The 18119-nt window shown below is 38.1% G+C and overlaps 1 protein-coding gene across 2 annotated transcripts in view; it reads left to right on the forward strand.

Annotated features, from left to right (window-relative positions):
* IFT25 (intraflagellar transport 25) overlaps positions 1 to 15073 on the forward strand; it is a 33467-nt gene extending 18394 nt beyond the window's left edge. Inside the window, exons 1-5 of one of the 2 annotated variants that reach the window (XM_081223883.1) lie at positions 7376 to 7466; positions 7696 to 7905; positions 9527 to 9595; positions 12511 to 12554; positions 14871 to 15073. In XM_081223883.1, the coding sequence (XP_081080009.1) occupies positions 7830 to 7905; positions 9527 to 9595; positions 12511 to 12554; positions 14871 to 14984 (303 nt within the window). In that variant the 5' untranslated portion in view covers positions 7376 to 7466; positions 7696 to 7829 and the 3' untranslated portion in view covers positions 14985 to 15073. Of the gene's footprint in view, positions 1 to 7375; positions 7467 to 7695; positions 7906 to 9526; positions 9596 to 12510; positions 12555 to 14870 lie in introns of those variants that run through there. The other variant, XM_081223882.1, reaches the window with a different exon arrangement.
* Positions 15074 to 18119: the final 3046 nt, after the last annotated feature.

Consider the following 18119-nt stretch of genomic DNA (forward strand, 5'->3'; position numbering starts at 1 on the left):
AATTTTATTACCCTCTTGAGTTCTCTTTCTTGGTATTTGTACAGTGATCTGAGTTTGACTTATGGAATCATATAATTTTAGAGCTGGAAGGACTTATGAGTTCATCTTATCGAAACCTTTCATTTAGACTTGTGGTAAGAGAGATCTAAAGAGGTCAGGTACTAGTTTTAACTACTGAAGGCAGAGCCAGTTGTAACATAGATCTCACGGCTCTTTGCGTTCTATTGTGAGGTCCATGTATCTGTATAAAATTCTAGCAATTGGACCTTTTCCTTTAAGCCCAGTTCTTACCTCCTCTCTGACTGACATCTGTCCCTTTCCCTCAGGTAGGATAGTTTCCCTTTTTGGTGGGCTCCAGTAGAATTTGATATATACCTCTATTATCTTATTTATTCCTTTATTATATAGTTATTTATTTTTAATGTATGTCTCCCCTCTCAACTGGAAATTTCTAGAAGTCAGAGACTATGACTTCATCTTTGGCTCCACAGTGTCTTAAAATATTTGTGGAGTAGCTTGTGAATTAGACCATCAAAGATTAGTCATACATACACTCACACTTATACACATATACATACACACATACTTACATATATGCATCTGTTAATATATATTTGCATAGGGCTTTATAGTTTTATAGGTGTTATGCCATTTAACCCTCACAGTAAGCTTGAGGAGTAAGAGGCCAAAAAAAAAGTGTTTTCAACCTCATTATAAAGATGATGAAAAAAATGATTAGAGGTAAAATGACTTACTCAAAATCATACAGATAAGCAAGTGTCAGAATCAAAACTAACACTCATGTCTTCTAACTCCCAGTTTCTAAAACTTAAGGTTTGAATAAAAAACTTAATATATGTGCCTCTTAATCCTTCTTAGTTTTTTATTTCCTGAAATTCAGGTAATAGTTATTTATCTCACTCTGCCTTAGAGTAGAGATATAAATGTGGGAACTGCTATGAGGATCACAGACCTATAGAGATTTACCTTAAATCGTTTGCCAGAAATAGAGATCTTTCCAAAAATACTCCTTGTCTTTGATTGGAGATAAATCAAATTTTCAAGGCAAGATCAATTTACCTTACACCCTTTTGGTGACCTTTCTTTCAAGGGAATATGTTTATAGATCATTAAAATTGGCTGTTATATGTAACATAATATTTTAGACTTTATCAGTCCATACTAATGAATAAGTGCATAATATTTTTTAGATTAGACAAAGACCCTTAATACAGAAAACTATATGGAGTAAAGTAGTTACTGACCCGATAACTGAACAGAGCACATCAGAGACTTTTAATTCATATGCATTTCCAACAAATACAATTAGATTTTATATAGTAGATAGTAAAATTTATTCTTTGCTCATAAGTTGATTTATCTAAATGGAAGTAACAATAGAATTATTTGGAGAAAACAGTGCTATAAATTTGCCCCTAATGGATAGTGCTCCCAATTCTCAATTTCCTCAGAAATAGAGTTTTAAAAAGTGATTATATTTCTACTTCCTCTTGACTCTACTTTTGACCACTGGTATTTAACATGTCAATGAAAAAGGAGAAAAATTCTACATAAAAAAATGATTTAGAAAAAGTAGAAGAGAGAGAGAATTGGTTCCTTTGGCATAATGTAAAAGAATGAGAGATTTACAGTTAAAATTCCTGGGTAAGTGAACTATGTGTGTTACTTTGGGCTAAGAACATATGTGTTATTCTTTGAGCCTCAGTTTCCTGGTCTGAAAAATGGGGATAATACCACCTTCCCTGACTACCTCAGAGTTGTGAAAAAATTACAGGACTTTTTTTATTATCACATGAGATGATAGATGTTGAACAGTCAATGGCTATAAGGCCTTGTTTTAAAGGAAACTAGTATTTTGATGACTTCATTTTACTTAATTACAGGAATTCAGTTATGTTATTTTAAAATCCAAGTGCATCTCTACATATCTTTATGTTATTACTTTGATCATGTTCATTAAAAGCACCCAAGAAAAAACAGGGCAAGTAAAAATTGTTTAATTTATTTAAATAAATAAAATTTTAAACCATATAAATATAAATAAAAAGAAATTGTGAAATAGTAAACATAGTATAAAAAAATCAAGAATTGTGAGTTAGAGACCTGGATTCTGTTTTTTTCTTTTTTGTAACACCTTTATTGACATATTATTCTCATACCATAAAATTCAACCATTTAAGATATACAATTCAGTGGCTTCCAGCATATTCAGAGTTATGCAGCCATCTGCACAATCCATTTCAGCACCCCAAAAAGAAACCTCACACACTTTCATTGTCATCCCCTATCCCCATGAGCCCTAGACAACCACAGATCTACTTTCTGTCCCTACAGATTTGCTTATCCAGACATTCATATCAATAGAATAATACATATGTTGTCTTTGGACTGCCTTCTTTCACTTACGTGTTTTCAAGGCTCATCCATGTTGTAGTATGTATCAGTGCTTCATTTTTATTGCCAAATAATTCCATTGTATGTATATGGCAAATTTTATTTACCCATTCATCAGTTGATGGATATCAGAATTGTTTCTAGTTTTTGGCTGAATTTTCCCCAGTTTTATTAAAGAATACCAACTCACAGATCCAAGGAACTCAGCAAACCCCAAGCAGGATGAATAAGAGACCATATCATAGCCAAACCACTGAAAAACAAAGATAGAAAAATATTTTTAAACAAATGGAGCAAAAAAATACATTACATACAGGGGTACAGTGGTACCAGTGACATCCAACTTTGCATCACAAGCAATGGAATTCAGGTGACAATGGAACCGTATCTTTAAAATGCTGGGGAAAAAGGAGAAACAAATAAGAAACCTGTCAACCCAGAATTCTGTGTCTAGTTGAAATATCACTAAAAAATATAGGATATAAGAAAGACTTTTCAGTTACCACAAACAGACTTGCATCACAGGAAATGCTAAAGAAGGTTCCGCAGGTTGAAATGATAAAATACTAGATGGAAATTCAAACATTCAGGAAGAAAGTAAGTGCATTGGAAATGGTAAATATTTCAGTAAATATAAAAGACTATCTTTTAATAATTTTGAAAGACAACTAACCACTTAATGGGAAAAAACATTTTGTATTGTGGGATTTATTATATATGTGTGTATAAAATATATTAAAACAATGGCACAAAAGTGGAGTTCAGTGCAAATTGACTGTCATGAGGTTTGATAACCTTGAGAGCAGCCACTAAAAATAAGAGGTATAGTTAAATAATTAATAAAGGAATTAAGCAGCATTAAAACTTTTTTTGATTCACTCAAAAGTAGATAGGAAAGGAGGGAATTCCCTGGTGGTCCAGTGGGTAAGACCCCACGCTCCCAATGCAGGGGGCCTGGGTTCGATCCCTGGTTGGGGAACTAGATCCCGCATGTGCTGCAACTAAGAGTTCACATGCCGCAACAAAGAATTCTGCATGCCGCACCTAAGAAGTCTACATGCTGCAACTGTAAGCCCACGTGCTGCAACTAAGAGCCGGCGCAGCCAAATAAATAAATAAATAAATATATTTTTTAAGTACTACATACAAAATAGATAAGCAACAAAGATATATTGTACAGCAGCGGTCCCCAGCCTTTTTGGCACCAGGGACCAGTTTTGTGGAAGACAATTTTTCCACGGACCAGGGGTTGGGGGTGGGGGTTCAGGCAGTAACACAAGCGATGGGGAGCGGCAGATGAAGCTCCACTCACTTGAGCATCGCTCACCTCCTGCTGGGCGGCCTGGTTCCTAAAAGGCTGCAGACCAGTACTGGTCCGTGGTCCAGGGGTTGGGGACCCCTGTTGTACAACACAGGGAAATATAACCATTATTTTGTAATAACCTTAAATGGAGTATAATCTATAAAAATAGTGAATCACTGTGCCGTACACCTGAAACGAATATAATATTGTAAATCAACTATGTTTGGTTAAAAAAAAATGCTTCCCCCCCAGTATTGGAAACAAATCAAGGATGTTTGTTCTCACAGTTTCTATTCAGTATTGTCCTGGAGGTCTTAAACAATGCAATAAGGCAAGAAAAGATATAGACGTTATAAAGATTGGAAAGAGAGCAAAATTATCTTTGTTCAGTATAGTATGATATCACTTACACATGGAATCTAAAAGACACAACAAACTAATGAATATAACAAAAAATGAAGCAGACTTACAGATCTAGGGAACAAACTAGTGTTTACCAGTGGAGAGAGGAGAGGGGGAAACTGTTGGGTGTAAGATAGGCTCAAGGATGTGTTGTACAACATGGGGAATATAGCCAATATTTTGTAATAACTGTAAATGCAAAGTAACCTTTAAAATTGTATAAAATTAAAAAAAAATTTTTAAGAAAATTATTAGACATATTATAATGAGGATAATGATCACAATGCACCCTTGTGGTATTTCCCCAAAGAGCCTTCCTCTTCCAGATGGCAACAAGGAAAAATAAGCTTTGGAATGAGTCCTCTTTACGTATCTTGTAACCAAGTAGCCTTTTGAACTATTCATAATATTTATTTGAGTTTCAGTTTCTCCACGTGTGTGTGTATGTGTGTGTGTGTGTATAAAGCAAGAGCTATTGGCCACTAAAAAAAAAATTGCCTTTGTTCGCAGATTATGTGAATCTACATAACCCTAAGGAATCTGCAAAAAACTGCTAGAGCTAATAAGTAAATTTAGTGAGGTCAATACACAAAAATCAATTGTATTACTATATACTAGTAGGAAACATTTAGAAAATGAAATTTTAAAAAATTCCAATTACATTAACATTTAAGACATGAAATAGTTAAAAATAAATTTAATAAGACATGCAAGACCTTTACACTAAAAACTGTAAAACGTTGCTGAGAGAAATTAAAGAACTAAGTAAATGAAAAGATATACTACATTCATGATTGGAAAACTCAATATTGTTACAGTGGCTGTTTCTCCCTTAAATGACCTATAGATTCAGTAAATCTCAATAGACTTTTACATAGAAATTAACAAGTTGATTCTGAAATGTGTATGGAAATGCAAACTAATCTTGTCAAACTAATTTTGAAAAGAAGAAATCTTAAATTATCTGATTACAAGATTTAAAATAAATACACAGTAATCAAAATAGCATGGCATTTTTGTAAAGATAGATCTATATAGATCAGTGGAACAGACTATAGAGCCCAGAAATAGACCCACACATATAAAGTCAATTGCTTTTTGACAAAAGGCTAAGGATACAGAAACAGATCAATGGAATAAAATGGAGGGGCAGAAGTACATACACCCATAGACAGTCCATTAATTTTAGGAAAAGACACTAAGGTGATTCAATAGGAAAAGGAAAGTCTTTTTTTTTTTTTTCGGCTGCACTGGATCTCCATTGCTGTGTGCAGGCTTTCTCTAGCTGTGGTGAGCAGGGGCTACCCTTCATTGTGGTGCACTGTCTTCGCATTGTGGTGGCTTCTCTTGTTGTGGGGCACGGACTTTAGGTGCACAGGCTTCAGTAGTTGCAGCACACGGGCTCAGTAGTTATGGCATGTGGGCTCTAGGGCGCACGGGCTTCAATAGTTGTGGTGCGCAGGCTCAGTAGTTGTGGTGCATGGGCTTAGTTGCTCCGTGGCATGTGGGATCTTCCTGGACCAGGGATCAAACCCGTGTCCCCTGCATTGGCAGGTGGATTCTTAACCACTGCGCCACCAGGGAAGTCCAAGGAAAGTCTTTTTAATGTGGTGCTGGAATGACTGAATAAACATGTGGATTAAAAAAACCCTCAACCCCTGCCTCATACTAAACACAAAAATTAATTCAATATGGATAATAGAACTCAATTCAAAGCTAAAATAAGTTTCTAAAAGAAAATACAAGAAAGTACTTTTGTGACAATAAAGTAGGCAAAGATTTCTTAATAAAGACACAGGGCTTCCCTGATGGTGCAGTGGTTAAGCATCCTCCTGCCAATGCAGGGGACATGGGTTCAAGCCCTGGTCCGGGAAGATCCCACATGCTGTGGACCAACTAAGCCCGTGCACCACAACTGCTGAGCCTGCACTCTAGAGCCCGCGAGCCACAACTACTGAAGCCCGCACACCTAGAGCCCATGCTCGGCAACAAGAGAAGCCACTACAGTGAGAAGCCCATGCACTGCAACGAAGAGTACCCCCCACTTGTCGCATTTAGAGGAAGACCACGCGCAGCAACGAAGACCCAACACAGCCAAAAATAAAGAGAGGGAGGGAGGGAGGAAGGAAGGAAGGCAGGCACAAAAATTACTAAGCATAAAAGAAAAGAGTAATAAAACTGGACTTCACCAAAAATAAAACTAATACTCATCGAAAGACACAATTAAGGGCTTCCCTGGTGGTGCAGTGGTTGGGAGTCCGCCTGCCGATGCAGGGGACATGGGTTTGTGCCTTGGTCCGGGAAGATCCCACGTGCCGCGGAGCGGCTGGGCCCATGAGCCATGGCCGCTGAGCTCGCGCGTCCGGAGCCTGTGCTCCGCAACGGGAGAGGCCACAACGGTGAGAGGCCTGCGTACTGCAAAAAAAAATTAAATAAATAAACAAACAAATAAATAAATAAAATAGAAGTGATTATTTCTGTAGTCAATACTATATATGTGTGTGTGTGTCTAGGTATATATGTAATTTTACATAGTATATGACCAACATTGAGTGCATGTTTTAATTTTATTCAACAAACATCTATTGTGTATCTGCTGTGGGTCAGCCATTGTGATAGTTGCTGGGGATATAAAGGTGACTAAGAGAAAGTGACTGGACTTAAAGAGGGTGTAGCTGGAGCGATAAAAACACAAGAGGAAAGTGCTAATGTAAAAATGGATGCTGTGTGTGAGGTGAGTGCAAAGGAGGGAGAAAGTTATTGTGATTTGTTGGGGTTGGAGAGATGTGACCAAAAAGTGAATAAACTTTTGCACGGGAAGAAGGGCTTTTTAGGTTCAAGAGAACCTCATGAACTAAGGCACAGAGGCATGAGCCTACATGACGTGTTTGCAGAATTTTAATTGGTCCAACGTGACTACAATAATGGGAGATGATATCACGATGGGGGACGATATACTTAACGATGGGACCAGATTGTACAGGGTCATAAAATGCCATACTAAGGAGTTTAGATTCATAGGCAGTAAGGGGTCACTGCTTTTAGACAAGAGTGACATCAGTTCCATTTTTTAAAAAATGTATCTGGTAGTAGTAAAGAATTATTAAAGGTGAAGAGAGATTAGAGGCAGAATGAACAGTTAGAAAGGGGTTGTGGGACTTCCTTGGTGGTCCAGTGGTCAAGACTCTGTGCTCCCAACGCAGGAGGCCCAGGTTCGATCCCTGGTCAGGGAACTAGATCCCGCATGCCACAAGTAAAGATCCCATGTGCCACAACTAGGACCCAGTGCAGCCAAATAAATAAATAAATATTAAAAGAAAGAAAGAAAGGGGTTGCAAGAATCCCAGTGGTCGGGCCTCCCTGGTGGCGCAGTGGTTGAGAGTCCGCCTGCCGATGCAGGGGATACGGGTTCGTGCCCCGGTCCGGGAGGATCCCATGTGCCGCGGAGCGGCTGGGCCCGTGAGCCATGGCCGCTGGGCCTGCGCGTCCGGAGCCTGTGCTCCGCAACGGGAGAGGCCACAGCAGTGAGAGGCCCGCGTACCGCAAAAAAAAAAAAAAAAAAAAAAGAATCCCAGTGGTCGTTTATTTTTTTTAAATAGTTATTCACTAGAATTTTGTGATTAAACATTTCTAAACATTTGGCTATTCTTTTCTCTTTTTCTTTAAAATTAACAATAGAAATCCAGAAACATTTTGGACCACCACAGGAATGTTTCCCCAAGAGTTCATTATTTGTTTTCACAAACATGTAAGGATTGAAAGGCTTTTAATCCAGAGTTACTTTGGTAAGCATGATATTTTCATTTCACTTCATTTCATTAATTTTCATCATCTTTCAGTTTTTCCATAGGCAGAAGGCACATATGTAAACTTTTGGCAAAACACTGATTTTTTTTTACCGCATGGAATCCAGTTTTATCGCTGGGGTTGGTGGGTGGGGAGTATGGTTTAACTGCCTTGAGCACAGTTAGCCTCTCTGAAACTGCAAATTTGAAAGCCTTCCAAAGCACATAATAATTTCCATGCAATTTACTACGTGAAAGCCTTTGGCAAAAGACCATGTTATGAATATAAGAAGCCAGCTTGCCAGAACACTAGGTTTCTTGACATCTTTATTCCAGATTCTTTTGGCTAGGGGTTCTCTGTCAAATTCTTTCTGAAAATCTGATAACCATGATTATTTGCATTTGGTAATTTTGATTCTTTTATTAATAATGGCATTTTCTGAGGGATTTAGGAAGAATATCTCCCACTGGAACATCATCCTAATCCTGTCTTATGTTTATTTAAGGATAAAGTATGTCAGACAAAATCATGGCAGGAAACAGGATATATCCCAGATGACTCAAATGAAGAGACATTATTGATGGGACTACTTACAGAATTATGGCCTGGGTTAAGGGAACAAACTAGGGATGGTGAGACACCCAGAAAGTGGCTGCAGCAGTAAGCCATTACCTCCCCTGGACCAAGGGAAGGAAATAGTATTGCTGGAGCCCAGTGAGTGCTGGAGCCCATGCAGAAGAGCCTGCCCAACAGGAGCTGTAACCATGAACGGACATAACAACTGTCAGACACGGCACTGAAATGGGAAGGGCGCAGAGAAAATACAACCTGATGTCACTTCCCCACTGCTCTTCAGTTTCCTTCCAGTGCCTCCAGTTGGCCAAATCCAACCAGTAGTCAGTGGGCAAGTGAGTCCAGGTGATGCAGTCCCCAGGGGTCCTCCCCACAGGGCACAGAACAGAGAAGGGGAAGAATGGATGTAGGGTGAAGGGAACTGATTTAGGGGTAAAGGAAAAAACCAGTGCAGAAGGAAGATGACTGCATTTTCTCTTCTGTCATTAATTGTGAAGGCTCTGGAGTCAGACCTAAAGTCTGAATTCCAGTTCTAGCACTTACTAGCTCTATATCATTGAACATTTCACCTGGCTTCTCTCAGTTGCCTGATTTCTTTAAGCCTGTTTCCTCTTCAGTAAAGTAAGTTAATAATACCTTTCTCCTAAGATTGAAGTCAAGAGTCAACGAATATGTCTGACTCATAGTAGTTTCTCCATAAAGTTTTATGATCAAGACCACAGATGGTATTATTTACCAGTGTACAAAAAAACAAAAGCACAAAACAAAAAACTAGATGATTCCAAATGCAGAAAGGCCCTACTAGCTTTGTGTTGTATGCTTGCAAACACTTGTAAGATTACAGTTACACAGTCTGCATTTTACCGTAGGGACTTATGGAAAAACAGTGAGTGAGTGATTTTCAGAACATGTTGTTCCTGATCCCAGTACTTTGTGCAGTCCCACCAATGCCTGACGGTCTCAGACAAAGGAAAAAAGGAATACAGGGACAGCAACATAGAATTAGGTAGATAATTAACACTTTATTTTGTTTATTTACAATGTCAGTACGGACCCTGAAGATTGAAAAGAGCACTTCTGAAGAGCCAGTTGATTTTGAGCAGTGGATTGAAAGAGGTATGTGCTGTTTCACCAACATTGTTCTGATCATGAGGAAGTAGAGAATTGTTCTTTACTCTGTATTTACAACTGGACTGCATTTTGGTGAAAAAAGATGACTTGAATGATTCTTGTGACATATTTAGAGCCTAGAAAACCCAGGTTTGAATGCAAAGATACTTCTTCACTTACTGGTTATGTAATTGTTAACATGTTACTTAATTTTTCTGAGTTTCAGTATCCTTATCTGAAAAATGGAGATGATACCTACTATTTAAAGTTTTTGAGAACACAGTGTCTGGCATATGGTAGACAAACAATAAATATTAGTTTTTCATCTTTCTCTTCTTCCTGATTAATGGTAGGTACTATTTAAATATCATCAACAGAATCGGTAGCCTCTAGTTAAAAACAGCACATTGCCTTTATATGTCTATCTCCGTTCCTTCCCAAAATACCATGAAAATAATAATAAAGGAATAAAAAGAAGCATAAACCTACAAGGGCAAAAAATAAAAACAAACAAAAAGCCAGGAAACCAAAACAGATGGGAGAGATCAATATATATTATAGAAGAGAGGGGGCAGATGAAGGAGTAGTAACTTCTGTAGCAGAATGGAGTAGAGTATAGCCTAAGTACCTGCCGAGGAGAATATCAACTGAGAAGCAAACCAGTTTATCCAGCATAATCCCAGAAAGGTCTAGAACTTGAAGGCAAAGGTACCGTGGAAAGTGTGAGTGAGGCATGGGCCAGAAGACAAAGGTGATTAGTTGAACATCTATATACAAAGTATATATATGTGTGTGTATATATATACATATATACACACACACACACACGTATATATATATATTAAAAAGGACCCTAGGTACCTTCTCCTACCCTATAAAGCTAGTGACCAGTCTTTCCTCCCACAAACCACCCCCAAGAGGTGACTAGGAACATTGAATGTTGAGGCTCAGGACTCAGGGAGACGAGGCATAGTAAAGAGAGTGAGTGAAACACGGAATAGAAAACGGGATTTAAGTGGAAGCGTACATATTGAGTGGTGGGAACTCCAGCCTCCTTGCTGTGCTCTGGTCAGCAACCAGGAATATAGCCCCAGCCAGGAGATTGGAGGATTCATCTTTGGAGAAACTGAATGGTCCCAGAAGATCTATGGATACTGACACAGGCTAGCTCATTCCTGGTCACCCTATCAAAGTCCAGTAGTCAACGAACCTGGCTTATGCACATTTTTCAAATGATCTATTCATGAGTAACAGAAGCCAAAAATCACCAGACATATGATGAAGGCCTTAAAGCCTCAATATAATCAAGCCTTTAGCTCTAATTCCAATCTATAGGAAAAGGGGTTAGAGAACAAATTAAATGAAACCACGAGGAGGCAATATGAGAAAATGAGGGACATTTACAGGCCAACTGACCTGCTCTCTTCAATAAGTCAATGGTGTGGGAAAAAAATGTGTATGTGGGAGAAAAAGCAGTTCAAGATTAAAAGAGACTTAATTCTGATTTGAATAAACCAACTATAAAAAGACATTTAGGGGGACAATGGGGAAATGGACTGGATATTATGAGTATGGACTGGATATTATATTAAAGCATTTTTTAATTGTAATATGATAATGACATTGTAGTTATATAAGAAAATATTCTTATTTAGAGATAGATAACCAAATATTTAAAGGTGAAATGTAATTATGTCTTAGACTTTCTTTAAAATACTTTAGCAAAAAAAATTAGATAAATCAAGTATGGTGAAATGTTAGTAATTGCAAATTCAAGATTATGGGTATATATAAGAGTTATATCCTGTCTTTTTTATGTATGTTTGAGATTTTCCAATTTTTCATCATTTAAAAAAATGAAGCAAATGAGAGAAGAGGTTATTATTAACTTCTAGTAGAGGAGGAGTTGTCCAAGAAAGAAAATGTGTCACAATTTATTACTTATTTCAACAGTAAATAATGTTTATATAGGTAATAGTATAACCATCAAGTTTTGATTTCAAAATTTAGAGGATGGCAGGAGGGAACATTTGCAGGAGGAGGAGGAAGAGGATATTGGTCCAATAGACATAAATTTTACCTACCATAATATAAAGTCAGTAAAAAATTGATAAGAAAAGGAGTATAAAACATAATTCCAGGAAAAACAGCTTAAAGTGTTGAAAACATTTACATTTAGGGAGCAGGACTGGAGGAAAAGGGGTCAAGCAGGGAATTACTATTTTTCATTACCTCAGAGAAAGGTTAGGAAACAGAAAGAAAGTCATACATAATCTTACTTCCCAGAAACTTCCCTTTTTGTACTACATGCCTTTTAAAATTATGTACACTATTTTGATACAAACAAAATTAATTTCTAAATAATGTCGACATTAGTATATCAATTAAATATTTCATGTTTCCAAAAGAATGTTTGATGTGATTAACTCATGACCAAATAAGTTAATCTGTCCTAAAATTACACAAGTAAAGGTTTTCTAAAGCTGGACACCAGAAAAGATCAATTCATGGGTGGCGTAACTCAGCATCATAGTGAAAATTCATTGTGAGAAACTGAGCCCTAGTCAGTACCCATGAGAATGGTAAGATGGCTCCTTTCAGGCCTGCAATTACTCTTAGTAACTTGATCCTTAAAAAGGACTTTCACATTTTATCAATTCTTCACTTTATATTCCTTTGCTGTAATTTACATTTACATTTACTTGTATTTATACTCACTAGAGATATTTTATAGCTCATAGTTTATCTTTCATACCTTTTATATCAAATATCTCTATTTTTATATTGAATTTTAACCCCAAAACACTGGTAAATCTGGTCTGACTATAGTTTACCAGATATCATGTGTTGCTGAATATAAATTTCAATATGTCCTCATGCATTTTGAGCCCTACCTCAATTCTGTTGAATTTTTGTTTTAGATCTGGTACATACAGAGGGGCAGCTTCAAAATGAAGAAATTATGGTAAGTAAATATACTTTGAAGAGATAAACATTATCTTTAGCCCGCACAATATATTTAAATTTTAAACCTATCTCCATAGTCATAAAGTTAATAAATACCCTCATAATATTATAGGTTCTGTGTCTCATCAACCAATAGAGAAGGTTATTCTCAATAATATATGACAGCATAATAATAATATGACAGCAAGGATAGAACAGAATTCACTTGTTTTTGTTTTATTTTGTTTATTTATTTATTTTGAAGTATGTACTTGCTTTCCTGTCATTTGATTCTGTAGGCATTATAGAATAGGAATCAAAAAAGGTTGAGATGCCAAAATCGGATGTTAATTTAAGCATGAAAGGACAAGGGAGATTCAGATAAGGGAACTGGAGCATAGGATCAGCAACAAATAAGCCAAAGAGAGATGAGGTGAAAAGAGAACCAGCAGTTTCCAACAACATTCCATTGGGCTTTGCTTGTCAAGTGGAATGAATGCCCGTTGATGAGGAAGCTGCTGCCTCATCAGGAGTTTCTCTGTTCCTGCTAGTTTGTCAGGCCCTGGTTTTAGACAAACACAAAAAGCCAAACAACTGTGAATATGTGTTTTTTAGGTGGTAGTGTTTATTTAACTAAGGTGTCTCTAAATAAGGGTTAAAGAGGTATCTTGTCCATTAGGTTTCGTTCTTCACAACTTACTGGAAGCTGCTATGAAATCGGTGTTTCAAATGATTCTGTAGGAGTTTTTGAATCTTGTTAATTATCTTCTCTACCACCTAAGTGTGCCCAATGACTGGGGAGGCCAGTGGGGACCAGAAAAATGATTAATTAGACTGAATTTTATCTTCCTATTTTTCTCCATCTTTATTAATGGGTTATGGTTAGTAAGCCACTGCTGAGTATTTTGTTTCAGGACTCACTGTGGATCAGGGAGGGTTGCAGCATCATAGAGCATTTGGAGAAAAGTAAGGGGGAATGGAAGGCTGTAAATCACCCAAAGTTTAGTACCCTGTCACAACAACTTTTACTATACTTATTTTCTTCTAGTTGTTAACCAAATGCATTACATAGTTATAATAGTATGTATGAAAAAATTTGTATCTTTTAAAAATTTAATATTGTATCAAAAGCTTCATAATTATAATTTTAAAATTAGTGTATGCAGAGAGACAGATGTTAACTGATTTCCTTTTTCCTCTCTCTGTCATTATAACTAATACTACAGGGGACATCTTATGCCTGTTCCTGCTACCACAATGTTCACCTTTTTAATTATTTTCTAAAATTAAATTTCAAGGAATGGAATTACTGGGTCCATGGGTATAGACATACTTATAGCTTCTTATATATACTGCCAAATTGCTTTTCAGAGACTTTTTTTACATTTTTTTTTTTTTTTTTTTTTTTTGCGGTATGCGGGCCTCTCACTGTTGTGGCCTCTCCCGTTGCGGAGCACAGGCTCCGGATGCGCAGGCCCAGCGGCCATGGCTCACGGGCCCAGCCGCTCCGCGGCATATGGGATCCTCCCAGACCAGGGCACGAACCCGTATCCCCTGCATCGGCAGGCGGACTCTCAACCACTGCGCCACCAGGGAGGCCCTTTACATTTTTATATAAATGTAAAAGTATAGTAATATTCAGGGTAGTGTATTCTGAGGCATCATCCAACAAATGAAATCTCTTATTATGAAAAATACTTCAGAAGAACACTTTAAAAAAATTAATCAGGGCTTCCCTGGTGGCACAGTGGTTAAGATCCACCTGCCAGTGCAGGGGACACAGTTTCGAGCCGTGGTCCGGGAAGATCCCACATGCCGCGGAACAGCTAAGCCCGTGTGCCACAATTATTGAGCCTGCACTCTAGAGCCCGTGAGCCACAACTACTGAGCCCTTGTGCCACAACTACTGAAGCCCATGTGCCTAGAGCCCGTGTTCCGCAACAAGAGAAGCCACAGCAATGAGAAGCCTGCGCGCCGCAACAAAGAGGAGCCCCCACTCGCCGCAACTAGAGAAAGCCCATGCTCAGCAACAGAGACCCAATGCAGCCAAAAATAAATAAATAAAATAAATTAATTTAAAAAAATTAATCAGAATTGTACAGTGCAATTTTTAGCTCCCCCTGCTATTCTTCCTCAAACTAAGGCTGATATTTGGCTGCTACATATCAGAATAACTGTACTGTTACATGTGGCTGGCTTCTCTTCTGAACATTATATCTTAAAAATCATTATATATTTAGAATATTATTCTTGTATCAAACACTTTCTTCTGCTAACTGCTTGTTTAACAGTTAACTAGAATTCTAAATCATCTATATTGATTTTTCCCCTACAGGTACGTGATGGCCACGCCACTTACTTGAGATTCATTATTGTATCAGCCTTTGATCATTTTGCATCTGTGCATAGTGTTTCTGCAGAGGGAACAGCAGTCTCAAATCTTCCTTAATAATTATAACAAAATACTCTTGCACTATTTTTTAACAATATATTTATTTAAACATGAAGTTGTTATTATTAAAGGTATTTGTATCAGTCTGTTTCAGTTTTTATTTATTTTCTCTTCAACATTTTGTAGGAATTTTGTTCATCAGACAGCAATGACGGCCACCGTGTAGGTCATAAGAAAGCTTTTGCTTCGGTATACAGCTTAATCAAGGACGTGACTATACATGAAAACAACTGATAATACATTGTTGTGTCCCCACAGTATCTAACATAGTACCCTTCAGATATCAGTGCATTAATTTTTAAATTTATTGATTGATTGATGCAAAGGGCTAAGGGAGCAATATGAAAAGTAAACAATGTACAAGTTCAAAAAAGAGAAAGTATTTATGGGATGGTTTCTTTGAGGTCATGGAACTTGAACTGGGCCCTGTAGGACAAATCATTTTTATGTTTTTCTCTTCATTTTATTTTGTTTTGATTTCAAGACCTCAGAGAAGAGTTAGGAAACATATAATCTTACTTCCCAGAGACAACCATTATTGATATTATTTGATTATTATTATTTTTTTTTGCGATACATGGGCCTCTCACCGTTGTGGCCTCTCCCATTGTGGAGCACAGGCTCCGGACGCACAGGCTCAGCGGCCATGGCTCACGGGCCCAGCCGCTCCGCAGCATATGGGATCTTCCCAGACCGGGGCACAAACCCGTGTCCCCTGCATCAGCAGGCGGACTCTCAACCACTGCGCCACCAGGGAAGCCCTGATTTTTTTTATATTTGGGGAAGGTAAGGAACAGGATAGGACAGATTCGGCTGGGGATATAAGACTTCTCTGAATATATCTTATTATACAACTTGAATTTGAAGACATAAATAACTAATATGACCAAAAGTTAAAAAGCAATTCCAAAATGTTGAAAACAACAGAAATGCATGAACCTAACTCTGTTACGATTGATAAACCCACAGGAAAAAAAAATGGCATTAGAATATAGTATTTTATCTATGCAGTCTATGTTTCTTTTTTTTTTAAATTAATTTATTTATTTTTGGCTGTGTTGGGTCCTCGTTTCTGTGCGAGGGCTTTCTCTAGTTGCGGCAAGTGGGGGCCACTCTTCATCGCGGTGCTTGGGTATGTTAGTTTCTTACAGCTGCTGTAATAAAGTACCACAAACTTGGTAGCTTAAAACAAGAGAAATCTATTCTCTCAGTTCTGGAGGCTAGAAGTTGGAAATCAAGGTATTGGCAGGGTTTGTTCCTACCAGAGTTCTGAGGGAGAATATGTTCCATGCCTTTCTTTTAGCTTCTGGTGTTTGCGGCAGTCCTTGGCATTCTGTGACTTGTGGCACCGTAGCCCCAGTTTCTGCCTCCATCGTCATATGGCATTCTTTCTGTGTTTCTCCACATCATCTTCCCTCAGTGCATATTCTGTGTCTTCTCTTCTTATAAGGACACTGTCATATTGAATTAAAGGTGCACCCTACTCCAGTATTATCTCATCTTAACTAATTACATCTGCAATGATCCTGTTTCCAAGTAAGGTTGCATTCACAGGTACCAGGGGTTAAGATTTCATCATATCTTTTGGGAGACGCAGTTCAAGCCACAACACAGTCTTAGTGAAACATATATGTGATAGTTAATTTTATGTATCATATTGACTGGGTCACAGTGCCCAGATATTTGTTCAGACATTATTCTGGATGTTTCTGTGTAGGTATCTTTTAGATGACAGTAACATTGGTGGACATTGAGTAAAGCAGACTGCCCTCCATAATGTGGGTGAGCCTCATCCATCAGTTGAAGACCTTAGTAGAGCAAAGACTGACCTCCCCTGGGCAAGAAAGAATTCTGCTTCTGCCAGCAGATGGGCCTTCAGACTTGTATTGCAACATCAGCTCTTCCCTGGGTCACTGAACAACCCTACAAATTTTGGATTTGCCAGCTTTCTTGTTATCACATGATACTTTCTTACTAGTCTCAGCATTCTAAAAAAGTAGCAAAAGAGGGACAGCCACAAAGTGCCAACACTTTGAGTCTCTGCTTGTATCATATTTGCTATTGTCCTATTTCCCAAATCATGTTATATGGCCAAGCCCAGAGTCAGAAGAAGAGGGGTCTACCCAAGGGCATGGATATAAGGAGGTGTGACTAAATTGGGAGTGGGGAGGAAGTGGTGGCCACTACTGCTAGAATCTACTACAATTAAACATGGTGCCTCCTGATATGATGCAATATGAAGCACGTAGACCAACCTATGAAGTGATCTTGCCAAAATTACTGATCCTGAATCAAATCAAGTACTAGAGTTATCTTTCACTTTCAGGAAGTTCAAGAGAGAGAGGAACAAGTAAAATGACACCACAAGGAAGCAAATAGACTTGTAGCCATTAATGCAGCTCACTGAAATGCCTAGATCTGTGCCTTCTCTGCCCATGGTAGGATATACTTCCTGGCCTTCTTTGGGTAGGGCCATGTGACCAATTCTGGCCAATGAGATGAAGGGTAGTTGAATTCTAGGCTGAGCATTTAATTTCCTTCAAGAGACACTTCAAAGCTCTTTTCTCTCTCCCACAATGACCAGCAGTGTTATTCTCCACAGTAACTACATCATTCTAGGTCTGGGAGTGAGACTGGTGATAACAGGTAGCAGAGGTCCCAGTCAATCTGAGGTACACATAGAAGGATAAATAAAGCTCCATTTTTTGTTTGTTTGTTTTTTGTGTTTGTTTTGGCCATGTGCAGGATCTTAGTTCCCCAACCAGGGATCAAACCTGGGCCCCCTGCAGTGGAAGTGCAGAGTCCTAACCACTGGACCACTGGGGAATTCCCAAGTCACTGATACTTTGAAGCTGCTTGTTACCTCAGCATAACCTGGCCTATCCTGGCTGATATACAGACAAATCTAGAATATGGCTTATCCTACAGGACAAATGACCTGGTTTCTTCAACAAGTCAGTGGCATGAAAAATGCTAATTAATTAAGGAAGGGGATCCACTCTAGATTCAGAGAGATGTAAGAGCCCCAAAAAACACATGCCATGTGTGGATTTTATTTGGGTGCTGATTTGAGCAAACCAACTGAGAAAAGACTTTTTAAAGATAATTGGGGAAATCTGCTTATGGACTGGG

This window comes from Mesoplodon bidens (genome assembly GCF_964165515.1).
Source record: "Mesoplodon bidens genome assembly, chromosome: 2".
Taxonomy (NCBI): Eukaryota; Metazoa; Chordata; class Mammalia; order Artiodactyla; family Ziphiidae; genus Mesoplodon; species Mesoplodon bidens.